General features: G+C 32.5%; 2 protein-coding genes across 12 annotated transcripts in view; one reads left to right on the top strand and one right to left on the bottom strand.

The window, feature by feature from the left end:
* The window catches only part of LOC114338023 (disks large 1 tumor suppressor protein), a 1,799,868-nt gene that overhangs the window by 1,422,152 nt on the left and 355,564 nt on the right, over positions 1 to 22,152 (bottom strand). The gene's annotated exons all lie outside the window — the stretch shown is intronic.
* On the top strand, positions 8,356 to 18,356 carry LOC114341034 (larval cuticle protein A3A-like). Its single transcript, XM_028291824.2, has 3 exons — positions 8,356 to 8,526; positions 16,186 to 16,450; positions 17,832 to 18,356. The coding sequence occupies exons 1-3, from the start codon at positions 8,515 to 8,517 to the stop codon at positions 18,299 to 18,301; spliced, it is 747 nt and encodes a 248-aa protein (XP_028147625.2). The 5' UTR covers positions 8,356 to 8,514; the 3' UTR covers positions 18,302 to 18,356.

The raw sequence follows: 22,152 nt of genomic DNA, 5'->3' as shown, positions 1-22,152 counted from the left end.
AAAATTCTTCTTTCAGTACAATAAAGTGTTACTTTACTGCCGCAAATGAGGGCAAATGAGGTCAATAATGAATGACTTTAATGACGGTTGGCGATAAAATATATTTAAATGTGCCATATCTTGGTATACCAAGAATTTGGTACGAGTTCAAAATCCATTGACAGGTCACTTCCAGATAACTAAAGGGCAAAAACAGAGTGATGGGCTGGCACCGACTCTGTTGAATATATTATTATTGTGTATAATTTTGTCAATCAAAAATAGAATAAAAATTTTATTTTTTTTAATATAACGCGGGCACAAAAATTTGATACACCCTGTATATTGATTTGTAACTATTTATTAGAAGTTAGTTTTTAAGCAGTGGGTTTATCCTTAATGAGTTTTTCTCTGAAAAATTAAAGACATTTAGCCCAATAAATGACCGTTTTGGAGTGTAATCTTCAGGGGCAATTCCGAATTGCATGAAAATGTTGATTTAGGTTCCACTTACCCTTCACTTCAAAGTTGAATTTGTGCCGTTGGTTGCTTTTACTTGGGGGGTGACAGTCACCCCTTCTCGGGGGTGAAAAACGCGTGTTTAAAATAAGCCCGGAAATGGATAAATTGACAGATTATAAGCAATTTTCGGTCTATAAAGTTTTTTAAGTAAGTCAATACTTTTTGAGTTATTCGCGATTGAAAATGTTGATTTTTCGACAAAAAAAACTACGTTTTCAGACCGTTTTTCGCAAATAACTCAAAAAGTAAATATTTTATCGAAAACAATATTCTTGGCAAAAGTGTAGCTTATAAAAAACAAAAACAAATGGTGTATCAGTAAAGTCTATAAATTGAGTAAAAGCAACGTTGTAGCTCATGAAAAATGCGTTCTTATTCGTCTAATTCCAAATCGAATAGTTCAACGCGAAATCACCAAAAAATTAAGCACTTTTCGGGAAAACCTTATTAACATTTTTAATTTATCTAAAAAAAGCTTTATACTTGTTTTTTAAAATAAAATTAATCGTTACCGCTTTACCATTTATTTTAACTGTATGTGTATTGTTTATATGATTTGCAAGTTTGATTGGTTTGAAGTGCTTATTTTTGAAAAAAATTTGGTTTTATAGTAAAAAAAAAATTTCTAAAAATTTTTGAAAAATTATCATTTTTCAAAATAATTTAAAAAGCATTAGTGATAAGAACACTCTTAAAGAGTAAAAAATGTAGGTTTTGCTATTATAAATATGCTAGTTTCATTTTGTTTTTCCGTAAGACAAAAATTGGTTAAGATATGGCTGTTCAAAATTTGCATACGTTCATGATTAGTGACCCGTTCAAGCTTTTTTAACTATAAACCTTTCAAAAATAAACACTCTAAACCAGATCATATAAAAAATAGATAAGTCAGTAAATTGTTTGTAAAGCGGTAACGATTAATTTCATTTCGGGAGCTAAACACGGGGAGATTTTCATGATTTTTTTACCAAAAAAAAAGGGGATCAACATTATTTTGAGCGTAACTCGCTTATTTCTAATGCTAAAAATTTTTAAAAACAATTAAAATAAAGAATTTTATAAACACTTCAAAAAAGTTTGAATGGGTTTTTCCCGAAAAATGCTTAATTTTTCGGTGAGTGCACCTTGAAATATTCGATTTGGAATTAGACGAATAAGAACGTATTTTTCATGAGCTACAACTTTGTTTTTACTCCATTGATAGACTTCACTGATACACCTTTTTTTTTCAATTTCTTATAAGCTACACTTTTGCTAATAATATTTTCTTCGATAAAATATTTACTTTTAGAGTTATTCGCGAAAAACCGTCTGAAAACATAGTATTTTTGTCCAAAAATAAACATTTTCAATCGCAAATAACTCGAAAAGTATTGACTTACACATAAAAAACTCTATAGAACAAAAGTTGCTTAAAATCAGTCAATTTATCTATTTTCGGTCTTATCTTAAACGTATGTTTTTTCACCCACGAGAAGGGGTGACAATCACCCCCCAAGTAAAAGGCAACCAACGGCACAATTTCAACTTTGAAGTGGAGGGTAAGTAGAACATAAATCCAAATTTTCATTCAATTCGGAGTTGCTCCTGAAAATTACACGGTATCACCGTATTTCCTGTTCATTGACTGGGCTAATTAGTAAATAAAGTGATGTGAATAGACAATTTATTTCTGGATTATAATTTTAAAACGGTTGCTTTGTTACGAGCGAGGCCAAAAGCCACAGGTAATTATTATATTTAGAAAAGTAATGTAGAGAAAGTTGGAATTTTAAGCCTCTTTGTTTAAGCCCCAAGTAAATTTGTAGAATTCCCGAAAAGTAATTATCATGAGTAGAAGTGTAGAAGTATTTGTTTGGAAAGATGCATGGGTTTTTCTAATGAGAAAAGAGGAATGGGGAGAGAGAAATGTTTCTGATTGGCTTAGCAATTTGGAATGGGGATGAGAGGTTGAATGTTAAGATAGTTTGGAAAAGGAGATTATTATGTGACCGGCATCGGGGAAGAGCAGTCAAAGTTTTCGTGAACAGTTCAGAAGCAAGTACCAGTGGTTGTTAGATAGTGAAGAGTGTAGCTGAAAAGTGGAACGAGAGACAGATCAAATTGAGAAGAAATACCTCTTTGATTCTGTAATTCCAAGGGGGAGAATATTATTGTGAGAAAGAGAGGAGAGAATTTTGGAGTTTTTTTTAACGAGTACTGGTTAAAAGAGGCCTGGCTCGTGTTTTGGAGAATTAGTTGCTGGTATGCTGCTGGATTGATGCTGAGAACGGAGAGGGCTTTGATGGGTAGCCTAACATAATCAACAATGAAGAGCTGTTTGGGTCAAGAGGAGACATCGTAGTGTGTGAATCAAAAGGTCAGTCAATAATTTATGTGATAGATTTTCTTTATGTTCAGAAGTTAATTTTTTTGAGTAAAAGCATATGAGCTAAGACTCCAATATTTCAAAAATTTAATAGGGAGTATAAGTAGTTTTGCGAATACTTAAATTTGTTAGTTTAGTTTGTTTTATCAATGTTATCGAGAACAAACCGATAAATATTTGTTGAATTAAAATTAATTTATGTGGTAAGAGTTTCATTGGGACAGTTATGCCCACAGGATTTAATTGATAAATTTTCAGAGTATTGCTTTTGATAATAAAAGATATTTATATGTGCTTATTTATGGTATTTCTATTTATTTCCTTTTCCTATTTTATCCCGATAAGGATCAACTAAGAGATACTGAAACCACGAGAAAGGATAAGTATAACCTAAGATAATTTAGTTATTTTTTTGTATGATAAAAAGGCACCCTGAGATTTTTCTTAATTTTTATGTATGATTTGCGACAATTGACTAATTAATTAAATAAATACTAGTTATTATAAAAGTAAGAGAAAACAGATCATAACAATATGTATGGAATACTTTACATGAAAAATGTCCGTAAACAGACCTTTATGTGGAGCTGGAAGAAAATGCGAAAAAAATAAAGCTAACCGCAACTTAGATATAACTAGAAGCCCTAATACAAGTAAAGAGTCAACGAAACTTGCAGAATTTGACAATAGACGACGCTAGTATTGAAGTAGTCAAACAGCTCACATACTTAGGCTTAATGATAGCTGAAAACGACAGAGAGAAGGAATAAATACTGAACCGGGATAATGCTTGCTAACAAAGCATACTTCTCTATGTTGCAGGTATTTAAATCCAAAAACGTCCATAGGGAAGTTAAGTAAAGTTCAAAGTATACAAAATTATCCATACGACCAACAGCAACCTATGGCGTAGAAACATGGATCACTAGTCCAGGAACCAAAGCTTTTCACCTCGCAATTTTTACAGAATGGATCAATTTGCTTGAAAATTTGAGAATAAGTAGTGGATAGTCCATAGATCAAAATATATATAATGCCGATAGGCGCTTTTACCATGGGGGTTGTTGTCACCCCATCTCGGGGGTGGATTTCTTAATTATATTTTGACCGCAAAAGTTAATAAATACATTAATTTTAAGTAAAAAATGTTCTATACATTTTTTTGATAATAGTTTGACTTGATTTGATTATTATACTAGTATACTCATTTACTATTCACTCAATTTTTGCCGTAGAACAAATTTTATCAAACCAAGTTCTTAGGTAGTAAATTACCTACAATTTTATATTTAAACATTTTCTCGTATCTCTGATGCTAATCTTTCTATTCTGAAGAAAATGGAATTTTTTACTAAATTGCAAACATTCGTTATTCTTTTTAAACTTCAGTTTTTTAAAAACTAATTATTTTAAGCCAGTCAAACTTCTAGAATCTATTAACAATACATCAATAAAGAAGAATAAATAAGGCCGATGACTAAAAATACCGCTAACTTACTTTATTATGCTTCCAATTGGATTTCCCTTTTTTTTTCAAAAAAATATATGGATTCTTTAACCGTAGCTTTTTAATTTTTATCTTAGAAAGTTCGTTAAAAAAGAATTTTGTAGGTATTTACAAGAACTATAAGGTTATTAATATTAAATCCTTTTAAAATTCTCAGTCACAAAAAGAGGTGGCATTGAAAGGGTTAATAAAGGTGGTTTTTGCATGATATTACAAGTTTTAATTGTCAATATCTCACTCAATTTCTGTCGTAAAAAAATTTTTGCAAATCAAGTTCTTGGGAATTAAGTAACCTACAATTTCATATTTAAATATTTTTTCATATCTCTGATACTAATCTTTCTATTCTGAAGAGAAGGGCATTTTTTACTAAACTACAAAAACTCGTTATTCGCTTTTAACTCCATTTTTTTAAAAACGAATCATTTTAAGTCGATCAAACTTCTAGAACCTATTAACAATACATAAATCAACAAACCCATATCAGGTTAATGACAATTTTTAATTAGGATGGTGATTAGGGGGTTGTTTACGAGCAGTTTTTTGCTGAAAAAAATAAGGGGGACTGACATTCTTTTCATTAAAACTCACTTAATTTTTTTAGCTAGAGATTTTTTTTATTTTCGGAGATACATATTTTTAAATACTAAGAAATTAGTTTGAACAAGTTATCCTCGAAAAATGCATAGTTTTCCCGTCCTTTGACTTTGAGACTACAATTCTAGCATTTAACGAAGAAGAGCCAACATATAATAAATTATATGTATAATATATTATATATAGGTCGATTACTGTTGGTCTTAAAGAAAATAAAAAAAAACGGTTTTGTTTATTTTTCAAATGGTATATTGTAGTTAAGTAAAGTTGTTTTGATAAAACGAAAACTTTTTGAATTATTAGCAGGAAACTGATTAAAAACATTGATTTTTTCGATATAAAACTAACCCTTTCGATAGCGAATAAATCGAAAACTATTAATTTCATCAAAAAAATGTATGGAACGTTTTTTGCTTATAATGAATGTTTTTACTAACACTTGTGGTCAAAATATAATAAAAATTTCCACCCCGAGATGGGGTGGCAACCACCCCCATGGTAAAAGCGCCTTTCGGCATCATATTGATTTTGAACCTTAGACTATCCACTACTTATTCTCAAATTTTCAAGTAAATCGATCCATTATGTAAAAATTGCGAGGTTTTGTCCTATTTTAAGCTTCATTACTTGGACTACATGACTGAAACGACAATAAAGCTTATCAATCCTTTTGAAACAAGCAATGATAAAGATATTGAAGAAAGATATTGGGACCTATCTGCGACAATGGTATGTGGAGGATAAGGTTCAACCACGAGTTGTATCAATATTACAAAGAACCCTCTACTCTATAGCAAATTAAGCAACAATACAGACATTGCGATGGGCAGGTCACCTTATAGCCATGTTTTTAATCATACTTAATCACAAAGGAATTTTAAATAAAATTCTTAAATATGTTGATTTTTTTATTAATATTCCCGACCTATTCGAGAGGAACTGAAAGTAAATTAGTATTATTGAAGTTATCACACACCTTTTTCTGCAAAAATCAGAATCATCTCTCACATCATCTCAAAAGAAACTTGGTCCATAATAAACGATCTTCGTAATAAAACTCACACAGCTCAAACATTTTCCCTTCCAGACCCAGAAAATCTAAATGAATACTTTGTTAATGTGAGTAAAAATATAACATCAACTATTGTGTCACAACAAGATCCCATTTCCTATCTCCCTAATTCAGGAAAGGTCTCGAATTCATTCTTTATAAGACCGGTTGATAAATCTGAACTGATTCAGACAATCAATAATATCAAAAGCAAATCTTCCTGTAGTACCGATGGACTATCCATAAAAATTTTCTCAAATCTCCCAGACAGTGTGTTGGCAGTCCTTATCTCTCTAATTAATGATTCTTTTGAGAAAGGTAAATTTCCAGAGTGCCTAAAGACGGCCATCATTATTCCTCTTCATAAGGGTGGTGAAAAATCAAATGCCTGCAATTATAGACCTATTGCATTACTACCGGTACTCTCCAAAATTATTGAGAGACTCATAAAAGCCCGACTTATGTCCTTTCTCGTTGATAACAATATTTTATCACAAAATCAGTTCGGCTTTTTAAATAATAAATGTACCACAGATGCCATGTTTTCTGTACTGCATGAGGTTTATCAAGCATTAAACAATAATCTGCACACTGCCACTGTTTTTTGTGATTATGCCAAAGCTTTTGATTGTGTGAATCACGATATTTTGATAAAAAAACTAGATTTCTACGGAATTCGAGGTATTTCTTCGAACTGGTTTCAATCTTACTTGGATAATAGGAAACAACTGGTTAGAGCAAATGATACAGACTCTAGTCTCAAAAATGTTGTATGTGGGGTACCACAAGGTTCAGTATTGGGTCCTCTACTTTTCCTTATCTTTATTAATGACATTACTAGCTTAAAAATCGATGGAAAAGTTTTTCTTTTTGCTGATGATACCAGTATCACTTGGAGCAACTCAAATATCGCAACTCTTCATGCTACTATAACTTCTGATCTACTTACAATAAAATCTTGGTCCGATTCAAATTTACTCTCTTTTAACGTAGATAAAACAGTAGCATTGTCCTATAAAGGAGCTCTTCAACCCTTACCTCTTCATAACAGCCAGATCAGTATCGTTGATTCTGTAAAGTTTCTTGGTATTTTTTTAGATAGCAATCTGAAATGGTCCCTTCATATTGATGTGTTAAGCAAGAAACTATCCTCAGCTTGCTTTGCAATAAGATCTGTTTCGAAGGAAATGGATTTAGCCTCTTCCAAAATAACATATTTTTCTTTGTTCGAGTCACATCTTCGATATGGTCTCCCTTTTTGGGGTTCTGGTACGGCTGCCCAAACTGATGTTATTTTTAAATTACAAAAAAGAGCAATAAGATATCTGTTTGGCCTCAGAAGAACAACACATTGCAGAAGCTACTTCAAAGATCACAGGATTCTAACACTACCTTCTTTATATATTTTAGAAACTGTTTGCTTAATTCGTAAACATCTACATGTCTTTCCAGCAAGACCTAGACATGACTATTCCACCAGAAATTCTACCTTTGACATCTATTTACCGATCCCGTCCAGTGAGTTAGTAAAGAAATCTATATTATATTCTGCAAAAAAACTTTACAACCATCTCCCTCTACAACTTAAATCTGCAACATCTTTCCCCAAGTTCCGTAAAATGACTAAAGCCTATTTATCTGAAAGACCATATTATTCAACAGCAGAATTTCTTAACCAATAACTAAGAAAGTACAGTATTCTTATTTATAAGTATAATCTTAATCTATATTTGAGTGTCATATGCAGCAGCTTAACTTAACTTATTAAATTTCTTAAGGTAGAATATGCAATTTGCAAATTTTTTTTTTAAATTTTGCAATAGATTGTTACTGTTTTTTTTTGTTTCTCTTTATTATTTTTATTTATATAGACGATTTATATCATTTTAGTAAATTGTGTTTGTTATTTGTTATTGTTCTTATTTATGATTCTTGTAAGCTTTGTCTATAAAATTGTTAAATTTTTCATGACAATAAAGCATATTTCTATTCTATTCTATTCTAAAACAGATGCGTGGTCTATTCATCTAAGCTTAAAAGCACGAATACTATTATTATTGAAACCAATTTCCGTAGTTATTTATTTATCTTCCAAGGAACTGCAAATATTTTTTGATAATACGATTCATATTTACAAAAATCAATCAACATTCTTGTACACAATAACCAAGGAGTCGACATGCTGATAGACATATATCTATCAAATTCCAAATTAAAATATTAAAATATCGAGAGCAGAAAACAATGGACCTACTAAACTTGACATATAGACTGGAGGGCGGGCGTGGCCTTTCAGAAACCAGCGGGACAACCTACACCCGATGCGGAACACTAGATGTGGATTGACGATGCAACTTCAACTTTTTTTTTCGAGGAACCGGTAAAATATCGCAGAGTGCGTGTGGAAAAGAAGTGACACCCTCGTATAAATAGGAGACTGCGATTGCTAATCATCACAATACTTCTGCGTCTCAAAGCGTACAGTACAAGATGGCTTTCAAGGTAAATATTATATAAGAAATATTTTTTTTATTTACATTACTTATTATTATTCTCGGGCACTATTTACTATGTAACTCTAAATCTTAGCTCTATCTGAGAAATTTTCTTCGTTTCGGTTCAATTTTTCCAAATATTTTCCTTCAGTTCTCTATGTACTTTCAAATTTTAAACCGTTTTTCTGTAAATTAAGTTCACATTTTTTTCATTTTTTTAAAACTGCTACATAAATGCTTCCGTTAATTTCAACATAATACAATTATTTGTAACATTGTAACGAACTGTTTTGTGTTATTATAATTCTTAATATCCTTTTTCTGTTTTATTTTGAGATGTACTTTATTTTTTAAAACATGAATTCTTCTTCTTTAGGTGCCATCTCCGCTACGGAGGTTGGCAATTATCATAGCTATTTTAATTTTTGAGGCAGTAGCTCTAAATAGTTGTTTTAATCTGCATCTAAACCATTCTCTCAGGTTCTTCAGCCATGAAATTCGTCTTCTTCCGATGCTTTTTCTGCCATCTATCTTTCCTTGCATTATGAGTCGCAGGATGCCATACTTCTCGCCCCGCATCATATGTCCGAGATACTGTAGTTTTCTTTCTTTAATTCTGGACCTCGGAAGTAAACTACACTATCGACATGGTGTTTTTTTAAGAAGTTTTTTAATCCACTTGTTTTATTAGTTAGATTATAGAAATTTATCACATATTATCATTACGTATTCTCTATCAAACCATTATGGCATATATCCGATTTTTATTAACATCCTAAGTTCTCTAAACTTTGATGCAAACACACGCTAAACACAGTTGCTCGAAATGACATATTTTAGTTTACTTCCGAGGTCCAGAATTGTAAGTTCAACTTCCTTCTCTTTGCCTATTTTTCTCAGTACTTCGGTGTTCGTAACTCTATCTACCCAGGAAATCCTCATAATCCTTCTATAGGTCCGCATTTCAAAGGCGTTAAGTCATCTCATTGTCTCTACATTTAACGTCCATGATTCAACTCCATAGTAAAATACACTATATACGTAACATTTTGTTAGGCGTACTTTAAGAGCTAATGTTAAATCTTTGCTACATAGGACCTTTTTCATTTTCGTAAAGTTAGAACGTGCTTTTTCGATTCTGAGTTTGATTTCTGCAGTTTAGTCATTATTTTTTGTTATAAGTGTTCCTAGGTAAGTGTACTTTTTTACTCTTTCGATCTGCTGGCATTCTATTATCAAGATTTCGTTATTATTATGGTTGTTTTTACTAATTTTCATAAACTTCGTCTTTTTGATATTGAGAGAGAGTCCGTACTCCCTACTACATCTTATTATTTTACTCATGAGTCTTTGCAGGTCTTGTAAACTATCGGCTATTATTACTGTATCATCTGCATATCTGATGTTGTTAATTAAGACTCCATTTGCTCTTATGCCGACTGTTTCATCTTCCAGAATTTCTCGCATTACCTCTTCAGAATAAGCGTTAAATAATAGAGGTGATAGTATGCAGCCTTGCCTGACTCCTCTCTTTATTTCCATTTCTTCAGATTTTTCTTTTTCAATTCTTACCATTGCTCGCTGATTGTAATAGAAGTGTGTTATTAGTCTTAAATCTCTTTCATATATGAAATGAAATGAAAAACATGAATAAGCACTGTTAAATTTTATCCTTATGACAGTTTCTTTATATACTCTTCATTTTATTCACGTGCCGTCTACCTTAGGCGAGATGTGTAATCCTGCTGACCATTATAGCATTCGAAGCAGCTATTCTAGAATAGCTTGAACTATAACTAACTATACCATGCGCTTAAGATGCTCAGTTAATTTACTGTTCAGCCAAACTCCATCTCCCCTCTATTTTGCCTTAGAATATGAGCCAAGATATCGTATTTCTCTACACTTATTATAAGTCCAAATGTAATTTTCTCCCTTTTTTATGATTTATTCAATTTATTTGTTTTTCTTCCTTATTCTTAATGGTCGTAATGTGTTCTATCAATATTTGTTATAACTTTTTTCTGAGATAATCCGACCAACAGAGGTTATTTAATGGCTAGCTCCTAAGTCTTCTTTTACTTTTTTTTTCAGTTATTTCTCTTTTTGTCAGTTTCTTTTTTAAGTCATTTAATTCATTCGTTATTGTCACATGTCTAGCAAGTTCTATCTTAGTTTGAACATTTGTTCGAATGTTTCGCTTATCTGAGTTGTTGGTGCATTTTCTGGTATATAATTATATCCATGACTTCTAGAATCTCTTGCCATTATCCAAAGAGTATTTCACGACAATGAGAGTTTAGTTTTTTCAGTCACTACGTTTAGTCGTTGTAAACAATAATTTTTCCATATCATTTACGAAATATATAGCCCGTTTTATTGGTTGTTACAATTATTGTAACCCTTTTATTTGTTATGTTCTGTTATTAATTATATTTTTTGTCTGATTTTCTCCCTAATTTTTATTGAGCGTATGGTTTTTTCACTTTCTTACAATATTTTTTTCTTTTAACTTTAAAAACGCAGCGTTTTTCTCTAAATAAAAAGTTTCTTTTTCATCTTACTATTATTAACTTTACATTCACTTGTTGCAAAAATGGTAGACTTATTGATTTCGAAGACATCATTAAATTTATGCCATTCTATTTTATAAATATTTGAAATTAAAATGAATGTTTCAAATGGATAAAACTGTAACTTTTTTTTGTTGTTTTTATACCACTGCTTATATTTTTTTATACTATATTCGCCTACTTTTATCTAGAAAATTAATTTACGTTCATGTTCCTTTATACCCCAGGGCCTCGATTTTTGACCCTTCGCTTCGTTATCGAAAGTATTCGCTACGTATACTAAACAGATACGAAGCGAATACGTTCGATAACGAAGCGAAGGGTCAAATATCGAGGCCCAGGTAATTACTAGGAATAGTGTCTTTTTGACACTTTTATTTGTTGACAATGCCAATTTCTATATCCATTCCTAAGTTTTTGTAAATACAGTCTACTGTAATTTTACAATTTAATTTTTGTCTTAAGTCTAAACTAAATGTTCTGTCGTCTTCTTTATTGTTATCCAACTGTTTGCTGTATCATTTCAGATGTTCCAAAATTCTCCTACTCATCACTCCTTGATTCTTTGTGATGACATTCTCTATATTGGTAACTGGCTGGACTCATTGGCTCTATTCATTAGAGATTTTCTCACCAAAGGCTCCATTTGGTCTGCCCATCATGTTCGGGATCTTCCTCTTGGTGTTCGGCTTTGTAACTGTCCTACTACCAATGGTTCCATAGTCCCCGTTCTTTTAGCTATGTATTCTTCTTCTTTTTGTATAGACATGACCCTATCTGTTTTTTCAATATGCCTCAAAATCCACTCCTACAAACCAAAACCCTTTAATTAAACTTAAGGCACTTGTCTTCTTCTTTTTGTGTAGACATTGTCGTTTCATCGTTTTCGTGGTATTTCCATTGATCATTTTCCCATTGGGAAACGGTCTCTCCCCTCCCTTATTTCTCTCTTTGTTGTCATTCGGCTTATGTGGTCATTCCATTCTACTCTTCTGTTTCTCACCCAGTTATTAATGTTATGCACCTTGCATCTCCGTCGTATGGTGTCTTACCATCGATTTTTTGAAGAGTTTTCATCTCCGCTATAGAGTCCTGAAATTTGGTACGTACATATTGGCTTAGTGGCCCTTCTCCCTGTTCTGGCATTTCTACACTTTTTCTCTGTTCATATAAAAAAGTCGATTAGTCTTGGTCTTGTATATTGCTTCTGACGTAAGAAGAACTCTACTAAATTTTTAGTTAATAGTCCTTCATTATATTCTTACACGTTTTCCTGAAAGAAAAGTGCAAGAGCCTTAAAACTGAGTATATACCTAGATTTCATAATGCTACTGACTTTTTGTAGACAAACAATAGAACTATTTAGTGAACATGAATGATGTCGATAAGACTTATACCTTTTAATCATAACCTAAACTTTTAACACTCTTAATCTTCTTCAGTAGCCTATTCTGGTCCAGTCCTTGACAGTATGACCTCCCCTTGTGTTTTCCATATATTCGCCTGTCTTGAGCTACATGGTGCCAATTTCTTTCTCTCTTTTCTTGAATATATCCTATTCCACGAACATTTGCCTGTTTTGGATTACTTCGACAACGAATATTTTACTGTACAAAATAAGAAGAACGAAAGTAAATTGCAAATTACATTGTTGTTTATTGGATTAATTATTAGCGCCATTTACTTTCGTACTTCTGATGTTGCACAGCAAAATAATCGTTGTCGAAATAATCCAAAACAGGCGTATGTTCGTGAAATGGCCGATACCATTGATCCATCTATTTTGAGGTTATCCTATGGTTCGTTTATGTATGAACTCTTGGTCGCCACTACCTATATTATTTTCCTTCAACTCTTCGCTTTATCTTGCCACATGCCACGTGTACTTCCCACTTCTATTTAGAGTTTGCGATAGCTTGGATAACATTTTTAACTTTGATTCTTCTTCTTAGATCTTCGTTTCTCATTTGATCTCATAATCATCATCATCATCATCACGTAGCGGTTCAACCCTGGGTGGGTCTTGACTGACTCTACAACTTTCTTCCAATTTGTTCGGTCTTCCATCAACCTAGGGTCAAACGGAATGTTCATTTTTCGGATATCTGCTTGGATGTTATCTCTCCATCGCATTCTGGGGCATCCGAGTGGTCTTTTGCCTGTAGGAATCTCCTCCCATACCAGTCTTACAAGTCTCTCGTTATGAAGTCTGTGCACGTGGCCTGTCGTGTGCATTGTGTCATTGTAGAGTGCTTTTAATTCGACGTTGGTTCTGATCCTATACTGGTTTATGTTAATGTCGTGGTGAGGTCCGAAAATTTTTCTAACTATTTTTCGTTCAAAACGTCTGAGCTTTTCTTCGTTTGATTTGGTCATGGTCCACGTTTCGCAACCATATGTTAGTACAGGTCTGACGATGGATTTATAGATTTTGGTCTTGGAACTTCTTGTAAGATTTTTTGATTTTATAAGCTTCTCCAGTAATAGACAGAGATTTGCTGATTGCATTCTGTCTTTTATTTCTTCAGTAACATCGTTGTCAGCTGTGATTACGGCCCCCAGATACTTAAAACGTTGTACTCTTTCGAAATTGAAGGTGTTTACCGTCACATTTTGTCCTATCCTGTCTCTTCGTGTCGTTCTATTTATACACATATATTTCGTCTTCTCTTCATTAATCCTCAGCCCTACTTCGCTTGTTGCTCCTTCCACCTTGTTGAAAATGGCTTTTGTGGATAGGATGGAGTCTCCAACGAGATCAATGTCATCTGCGTATACCTACTAGTAATAACTTGGGACCTTGAACTGATAGCAGTTCTGTTTTTATTTCGGCCGACCTCATGGCTTTCTCTAATACAAGGTTAAAAAGTAGTGGAGATGATAACGCATCACCCTGTTTGAGTCCACTGTTGAGTTCGAAGCTGTCAGACAGTTTATTATTTACACGTACTTTTGATATTCCACCCTCCATACAGACTTTAGTCTTCCGAATGAGTTTCTTTGGTATTGAGAACTTCGCCATGGAATTCCATACTTGGCTTCTTTCTACGCTGTCGTATGCCTGTCGAAAGTCTATGAAGAGATTGTGTATGGGTCTGTTATACTCCCATCCCTTTTCTAGAAGCTGTCTCAGCGTGAATAGTTGATCTATTGTGGATCTGTTTGCCCTAAAACCGGCTTGATATTCTCCTAGGACATTTTCAGCATAAGGGGTTAGTCTACTAAGAATGATGTTTGAGAAGATTTTATATGCCGTGTTTAAAAGTGAAATGATCTCTGTAAGTTTACATATTATATCATAAGCCTCTCGAAAATTCTTTCTTAACATACAAGCAAAATTAATTCAACAACACTCTTAACATATCAACATTCTTAATCTGAAAGGAAAATTAAAGAACTATGAGACAAATTTTGTTGAATTTAATTGATTTTTTATATGCAATATCCCCAAGTATTTCTCACTTAGCAAGTTTTATTTTATTATCCAAAACCAATCTCCGATAAAGAATTTACGATTCTACATTTCTACCACTTACGTTTAACATTCACATAAATCTTCGGAACACCACTAAAAGATCCATGTGACCTTTAAATTCAATAATATTAGCATACATAAATATTCTTTTAGTACTCTCATTAATAAAATCGAAGCAATGTCAATGTTAGTAAAATTTTTTGAGATATTTGCTCTGGTATTTATTAATTGCTTATTTAAATAAACAAATTTCTGTAATGCAGAGGAAGATATTTGAATAAGATCAAGGATCAGATGGTATTTCCTGCTTGAAATTAGCACATTAATGGTTACTGAAAAAAAATGGTTTCACTTTTTGGATGATTATTTTTTATATTAATTTATAATATATTTTTCTATATTTACAAGCTTTTAAAATTTATTTTGTCGGCTATTATATCTCTGATTATTTAATTATATGATTAATTCTAATCTTCTTTTTCTGTACGTGCCATCTCCGCGACGAAGGTTGGTAATCATCATTGCTATTCTCACTTTTGACCCTACAGCCCGAAAGAGTTCAGTTGAACTGCATCCAAACCATTCTCTGAGATTTCTCAGCTAGGACATTTTTCTCCTATCTATGCTGCGCCTTCCTTGAATCTTTCCCTGCATAATTAATTTTAGGAGTTTATATCTGTCACCACGTGTTATATGATCCAAGTATTGAAGTTTTCTTATTTTGATGGAATCCAGTATCTCACTGCTGTTCTGTATTCTCCTTAGTACTTCCTCATTGGTTATTCTGTCTGTCCAGGAGATTCTCAGCATTCCTCGTTACGTCCACATCTCAAATGCTTCCAATCTATTGAGACATAGTTTATTGAGAGTCCATGTCTCCACACTATACAAAAGAACAGAAAATACATAACATTTTAGTACTCGCTTTCTAAGATTTATGCTGAGGTCTCTACTACATGAAATTTGTTTCATATTAGTGAATGCGCTTCTAGTCTTTTCTATTCTAATTCGGATTTCTTTGGTATAATCGTTTGTTTCACTAATGTTTGTCCCTAAATAGTTATAATTCTAAACTCGTTCTATCGTCTTATTATTTACGTGTAGGTTTTCCATTATATTAAAGCTATATCAAGTTAAACCATACTCATCATCTTCATCATTTAATCTTCACTTGACCTCTACTGAACATATATCTCTCACATGATTTTTCATTTGTTTTGATCTTGTGCGTTTTGCATCCAATTCCTACGATAGCGTGTTGATGGAAAACCTCTGCTTCGGTAGGCCATTTGTTATCTGTGATTCTAGCCAAGTAATCTGCCTAGTTACACTTCAGGTTGCTATTCGCTCTAGATGATCATGCACTCCTGATCTTCGTAGTAGCTGGTGGTTTGGTATTTTGTCTCGCAGTGAAACGCCCGACATAGCAAGCTCCATTGGTTTTTGAGCCACACGGCTTTTTGCACTGTTCTCATTGTCATGGTCAACGTTTTCGTTCCGTTAGTTAAAACTGACAAAACACACTGATTACAGGTTTTAAACTGTTTAGAACTTTTTAAGTTTAATAAAACATACTGCTAATACATATTTTAAACTATAACTAAACGTTGTTTTACAGTTAGTTATCTTCGCCGCCTGCGTAGCAGTTGCCAGAGCTGGAGTCCTCAGCTCTCCATTGGCTTACTCCGCACCCCTTGGTGCACCCTTAGCTTACGCTGCTCCTGTAGCCCATGTAGCTAAAGTAGCTGCACCATTAGCCAAGGCAGTAATCGCTGAAGACTTCGACCACAACCCACAATACTCTTTCGGTTATGATGTACAAGACAGCCTGACCGGAGACAGCAAAAGCCAAGTTGAAACCAGAAGCGGAAATGTTGTACAAGGTGAGAGAGGATAAAAATATTTTTAAGATAGTTTGGTAAATTTTGTTCTGAAGCCATTTTATTGTAGTATCGTAATTTAATTCAATTATATTATTAAGAATATTCACAAATTTTATTTTAAAATAATTTTATCTTGACGATTTTCTTCTTCTGTTGCCGACTCCACCAATGAATGTTGGCTATAACCATTGCAAATTCCTTGTCACCTTCTGCTTTTCTTAAAAGCGTTTGTGTGTTTAACCCGATCCAGTCGAGAATGTTTTTCCGCCAGGATATTTTTCGTCTACCAGTACGCCTTTTTCTTTCGATTTTACTTTTTATAATCAGCTGCAACAACTCGTACTTATCATTTCTAAACATCTGTTCCAAATATGCTGTCATTCTACTTTTAATGGTGGTCAAAATTTCCTTCCATTATGTTCAACAACATTTCGTTCGTAAAGTAATCCGTCCATGGCATTTTTAAAATTCTCCAAAAAAGTCACATGTTAAAAGCTTCCAGCATCTCATTAAGTCAACACTAACAGTCCAAGCTTCGGTACCGTAAAGACGAATAGAGTGGATAAAATTTTAGCATCCGATATTAGATTTGCAGATTGAGTCTTTAATTAATCAAAACTTTTCTCATCATCAAAAGGGCTACTCTTGTTTGCTCCATTCTTGATAAAATTTTTGATTTTCGATTTAGATCTTCAGTAATCTAGACCCCCAAGTCTTAGTTCATTTTGTCCACTTGTTCATATCTTTGATCAGGATCTTTGTTATAACTTTAATAATAATAATATTTATTGTTAAATCAAACTGTTCCTCAGTATCACAGATTGTGTTTAGTAGCATTTCCAATTCTATGTTACCTCCAGCGGTAAGTCATAACGAATATTATTTATATTTTTACAATTTATCTTGATCCCTTCCCTACAGTTTTGTAGTACTTGTGTAAATATCTCTTCGAAGTATATATTAAATAGTTGTGGTGAAAATATACAACCTTGTCTTACTCCTCAACTTTTTTATCCGTGCTATTTCCATCTAATGTTACCACATTGTGTTCATTTCAATCGAGATTTCTCACTATGTTAATATCATTTTTGTCGAGTCCTTTTTGCTTTAGACATTTCATGAGAATGTTATGTTTAACTTTGTTAAAAGCTTTCTCATAGTCTATAAATGTGAGAAAAATATCTTGTTTTCTCCGTATTTTTGGGCAAGAGTTGTGAAACTATATGACGATTTTCATTTCGGAATTTGAGAACAATTTCCGATATGGAAATCAAAACATCAAAATAATTTTTTTTAAAGCAATATTGTGGATTATTTTCATTGTAAATAGTAAATTTACTGAATTATTTTAATAATATTCTAATTTTTTTTATGTTACTAGGTTCTTACTCTTTGACCGATCCCGATGGCACCCGCCGTACCGTAGACTACTCCGCCGATGACGTCAACGGTTTCAACGCTGTTGTCCGCAAAGAACCATTGGTAGCCAAAGCCGTAGTAGCCGCCCCAGCAGTAGCCAAACTCGCAGCTCCAGCAGTAGCTTACGCCGCACCTGTAGCTAAACTCGCAGCCCCAGCTTTTGCTTACCAGGCTCATGCTGCTCCTGCCCTCGCCTACTCTGCACCATTAGCTAAATACGCTGCCCCCGCTGTAGCCTACACTGCTCCAGCTGTAGCGAAATACTCGTACGCTGCTCCAGCTCTTTCCTACTCAGCATACTCTGCTCCAGCTGTATCTTACGCCGCTCCAGCTGTATCATACGCTGCTCCAGCTCTTTCCTACTCTGCGCCATCTTTGGCCTACCACGCTGCCCCAGCTCAGTATGCCTACTCAAGCAATTTGATCCACTAAATTAATTGTAAATATGTAAATATTGTATTTTCAATAAAAAATTGAAAAAAATCTATTTAGCATTTTTAATTATGAAGTATTTAATATTGCAGATATTATAAAGGTGTTACATTTTATTTAAAAAACTATAAATACCACTAATTGAAAACAAGGAGAGAAATTTCAATTTTTAAAGTATAAAAATTAGTAATAATAATTGAATCAAATGATAAATTTACAGAAATCAATATTGCATGATAAACTTGAGTTATTTCCTAGTTATTTCACTAATTTCTTTTAATGTTTAATGTACCTATCTAGTAAATAATTTTTAAGGGCGTAGGCGAAAAATTTCGTGCCATCTTTAATTCTGGGTTTAAATCTTAGCTTAAGCTCAAAAATACTTAGTTTACTCAGGATTCGAAAAAAATGAATGCATTTAAAACACATTGGCGCGAAATTTTGCTCCTACGCACTTCAGGTATAGAATTAAAAGAATTCCTGCTATCATTACTAGTTTTAGGGTGAACTAAATTTGCTCAGCCGAGATTCATTTTGACAGATTCAGAGTAGGAAACATACAACACAAAAATTTCTACCTCACACTATAATCAACTAATATTTCAACTAACTGCCCAAATCAACTAATACTTCATTAAAAAAAGAATAATTATTGGAAAAAGTGGTAGTGTATACTAAACTCATAAAATATGTGGAACTTATTTCTTCAAAATATTTTTATTTTTTACGATAAACAATTTTCCCATTTCTTATCAATACATTATAATAATGGTGTAAATAAATAATTTTTGATTGGCGTAAGGTTTATGTTATTTACGTCTGTTTATGTGTAACATCACTAGACAGTTGTGTGTCAGATTAGCGAATCTACTATATTTGATAGTTCTTTATTAACTCTTTTTGATTAACTATGTTTAAAATAAAAATATTGACTAAAAATTATTCGAATAATAAATAACTTATACCGTAGACTGGAAGTCATAATACATTTAGAAAAATTTAAAACAGTAAAACTAAGATATACCCTATTCCACGAACATACGCCTGTTTTGGATTACTTCGACAACGAATATTTTATTGTGCAAAATAAGAAGAACGAAAGTAAATTGCAAATTACATTGTTGTTTATTGGAATAATTATTAGCGCCATTTACTTTCGTACTTCTTATGTTGCACAGTAAAATATTCGTTGTAGAAGTAATCCAAAACAGGCGTATGCTCGTGGAATGGCCCATATGAGCTTTATCACCAGTCTTGTAATTAATATTTTTAAAATATATTCACAAAAGCATTTTTAGATGAAAAGGCTGGTCAAAAAATCAATAGTGTACTCTTATGTGATAGTTGCCCGGTTGCACTAACAGATCTTAAGCTTTAGGGCCGGTTGTTCGAATGCTAATCAACAATGATCACTATCAAATATTTAATTACTGTCACCAAAACTGTCAATGTCAACTTTTATTGGGTTGCTGAAAACATAATTAATTAAAATTATGAGATTAGTTAATCAATTAACATAACAGTTATTAACATAATTGATTAAGTAATTTCATAATGGTAATCAATTATGTTTTCAGCAACCCAAACAAAGTTGACATTGACAGTTGGTGACAGTAATTAAATATTTGATAATGATCATTGTTGATTAGCGTTAGAACAACCGGCCCTAAGTCGAGAATATCATAAGAATTAATATAATATAATTATAATATATTACAATAAGAATACAATAATATAATAATAGATATAATTGATAATGAGGAAAGAATATGGTGCAACGTAAGTGGTACTCAAGGAGGCCCTATCTATAAGTAGAGCTTAGCTAAGCTATAGCTTAAGATCTGTTGGTGCAACCAGGCATTATATCCTGATTACACTGGTAGCAGAGCAATCTCGGATCGTCAAATTTTGGATAAGGTTGTAGCAACAATTAAAGAGTCCCTTTAACAAGCAACAATTAAATATAAAGAAAACTAAGTTTATCGTAATTACAAAAAATGCATTTCAAATAAATCTACGTGTAAAGAAAAAAAAATTAACCATTTTGGGACAATCATAAATGAAGTAGTTTAGTGTGCAGATTATTCAAGGGAAACAAGAAGAATGACCAAAAACATAAAACAAAGATTTATTAGAAAAAATAAAATAAGTTTGATTTTTCGTTTCTATTTTCGCTTTGGAAATACTACCTTGCAGGCATCCAACCTATGCATCCTACCTTGCAGAGATTCAGCTTACGAATTAGGTAGTGTCTTTCCGGCATTGTGGTATGGTGTAGAGTGTAGAGTCATGGACAATTAATAAACGTCGTCTGAAAGTATTGAAAGACTTTGAAATGCGGACAAACTTCAGAGTTTTAAAAATATTTGGATAGATAGAACGACGATGGCAAAGAAGAAGTCATGGGCAAAATAAACAATGTTAATAAAATATTATAAAACACATCAAAATGAAAAAACTTTAATAATTAAGACATATAACCAGTGGTGAAAAATGGAATGGATCCTACAGTTAATATAGCAGCATGAAACAAAGAAGAATGTCCTGGTTAAAAAGCACAAAAAATGGTTCGGATGAAATTTAATCCAATCGTTTTTTTAAAGATTTCTCAAATATAAGAATAACAGTTATGAATACCAAACTGCGTGGCGTGAAAGGGATGAGAAGAAGAAGCTTACATATAGGAATACTTCGTTACAGGAATATCTTCTCTTCTTATTATCTTATCTCCGAATCGAAGTTTTCTTCTTACTTTATTCTAGATTATTTAATATTATTTGTTAACTAGCTGACCCGGTGAACTTCGTTGCACCTTAGATAATGTGTCATAATTACATAATGTGGCACAATTTTAATTCTAGAACAATTGGTCGAACGCAATTGCTAGAGATCATATCTCAAAATCAACTGCTCGAAAATGAATTGCTCGATATAAAAATTGATCGAAATACAAATTGCTCGAATAAAAAAGAAAATTATATGTCCAAATATTTATTCACAATAATGCAAAATTTGTAGGTATATAAGAGAGGTACATTTAATAGGACAAATTATGTAATATTCCACGTATATAATCACAGATATTAATTTGCGGTTCATAATAATTGTTTATTAAACGCAATAACCTATCAACATTATCTCTACATATTATCTTCTATGACCAATTTGAGGTTGTTTGCCACTTATGGATACTCGTTCTCAGAGGCATCTTTCAGTGCATCACAGATTTTCGATTTCTTTCTAACGCATTAAGTTGGAAGTGACAGAAAAAAGGTACGTCCGTGATCACAGTTTGTTATAACATTTATTCTAATTGTTGATAGATGGCGCTATAATCGAACAAAAAATGATTTACGAATTATATATACGACTATAATCTGTACAATTTATAAGACTACACAAATCAAAGAAAATACCATTTTATAAATGCAATAAACACAATTGATTTGTTTTTATACCAAATTGCAAATTAAAGGGTTAAACTGCAATACCCTTTTCATATTTGGCTGATTACGATTCTGACAACTGTCACATTTAACTTAAATGTCAGAGTATAATAAATATTATAAATGTGTATTATCACGGACATTTTTTTTTTTCAGTATGTTACCTTGTGACATACTGAAAAATGCCTCTGAGAAGGACCGCACTGTTCAATTTTTATATACCGTTTTAATATATAACGATTTATACACCGTTAGATAGCCAATTCAGCAAGGAGTCTAACTGACAAATTTCATAAAAATTTGTCAAGTAGTTTCGGAGGAGTATGGCAACAAACGCTGCGAAAGAGAATTTTGTATATATAGATGTAAAATATTTAAATGGCTATTAAAAAATAACGGTTGAAG

This window comes from Diabrotica virgifera, chromosome 2 (assembly GCF_917563875.1).
Source record: "Diabrotica virgifera virgifera chromosome 2, PGI_DIABVI_V3a".
In the NCBI taxonomy this organism is placed as follows: domain Eukaryota; kingdom Metazoa; phylum Arthropoda; class Insecta; order Coleoptera; family Chrysomelidae; genus Diabrotica; species Diabrotica virgifera.
This window is presented reverse-complemented; position numbering and strand designations above follow the sequence as displayed.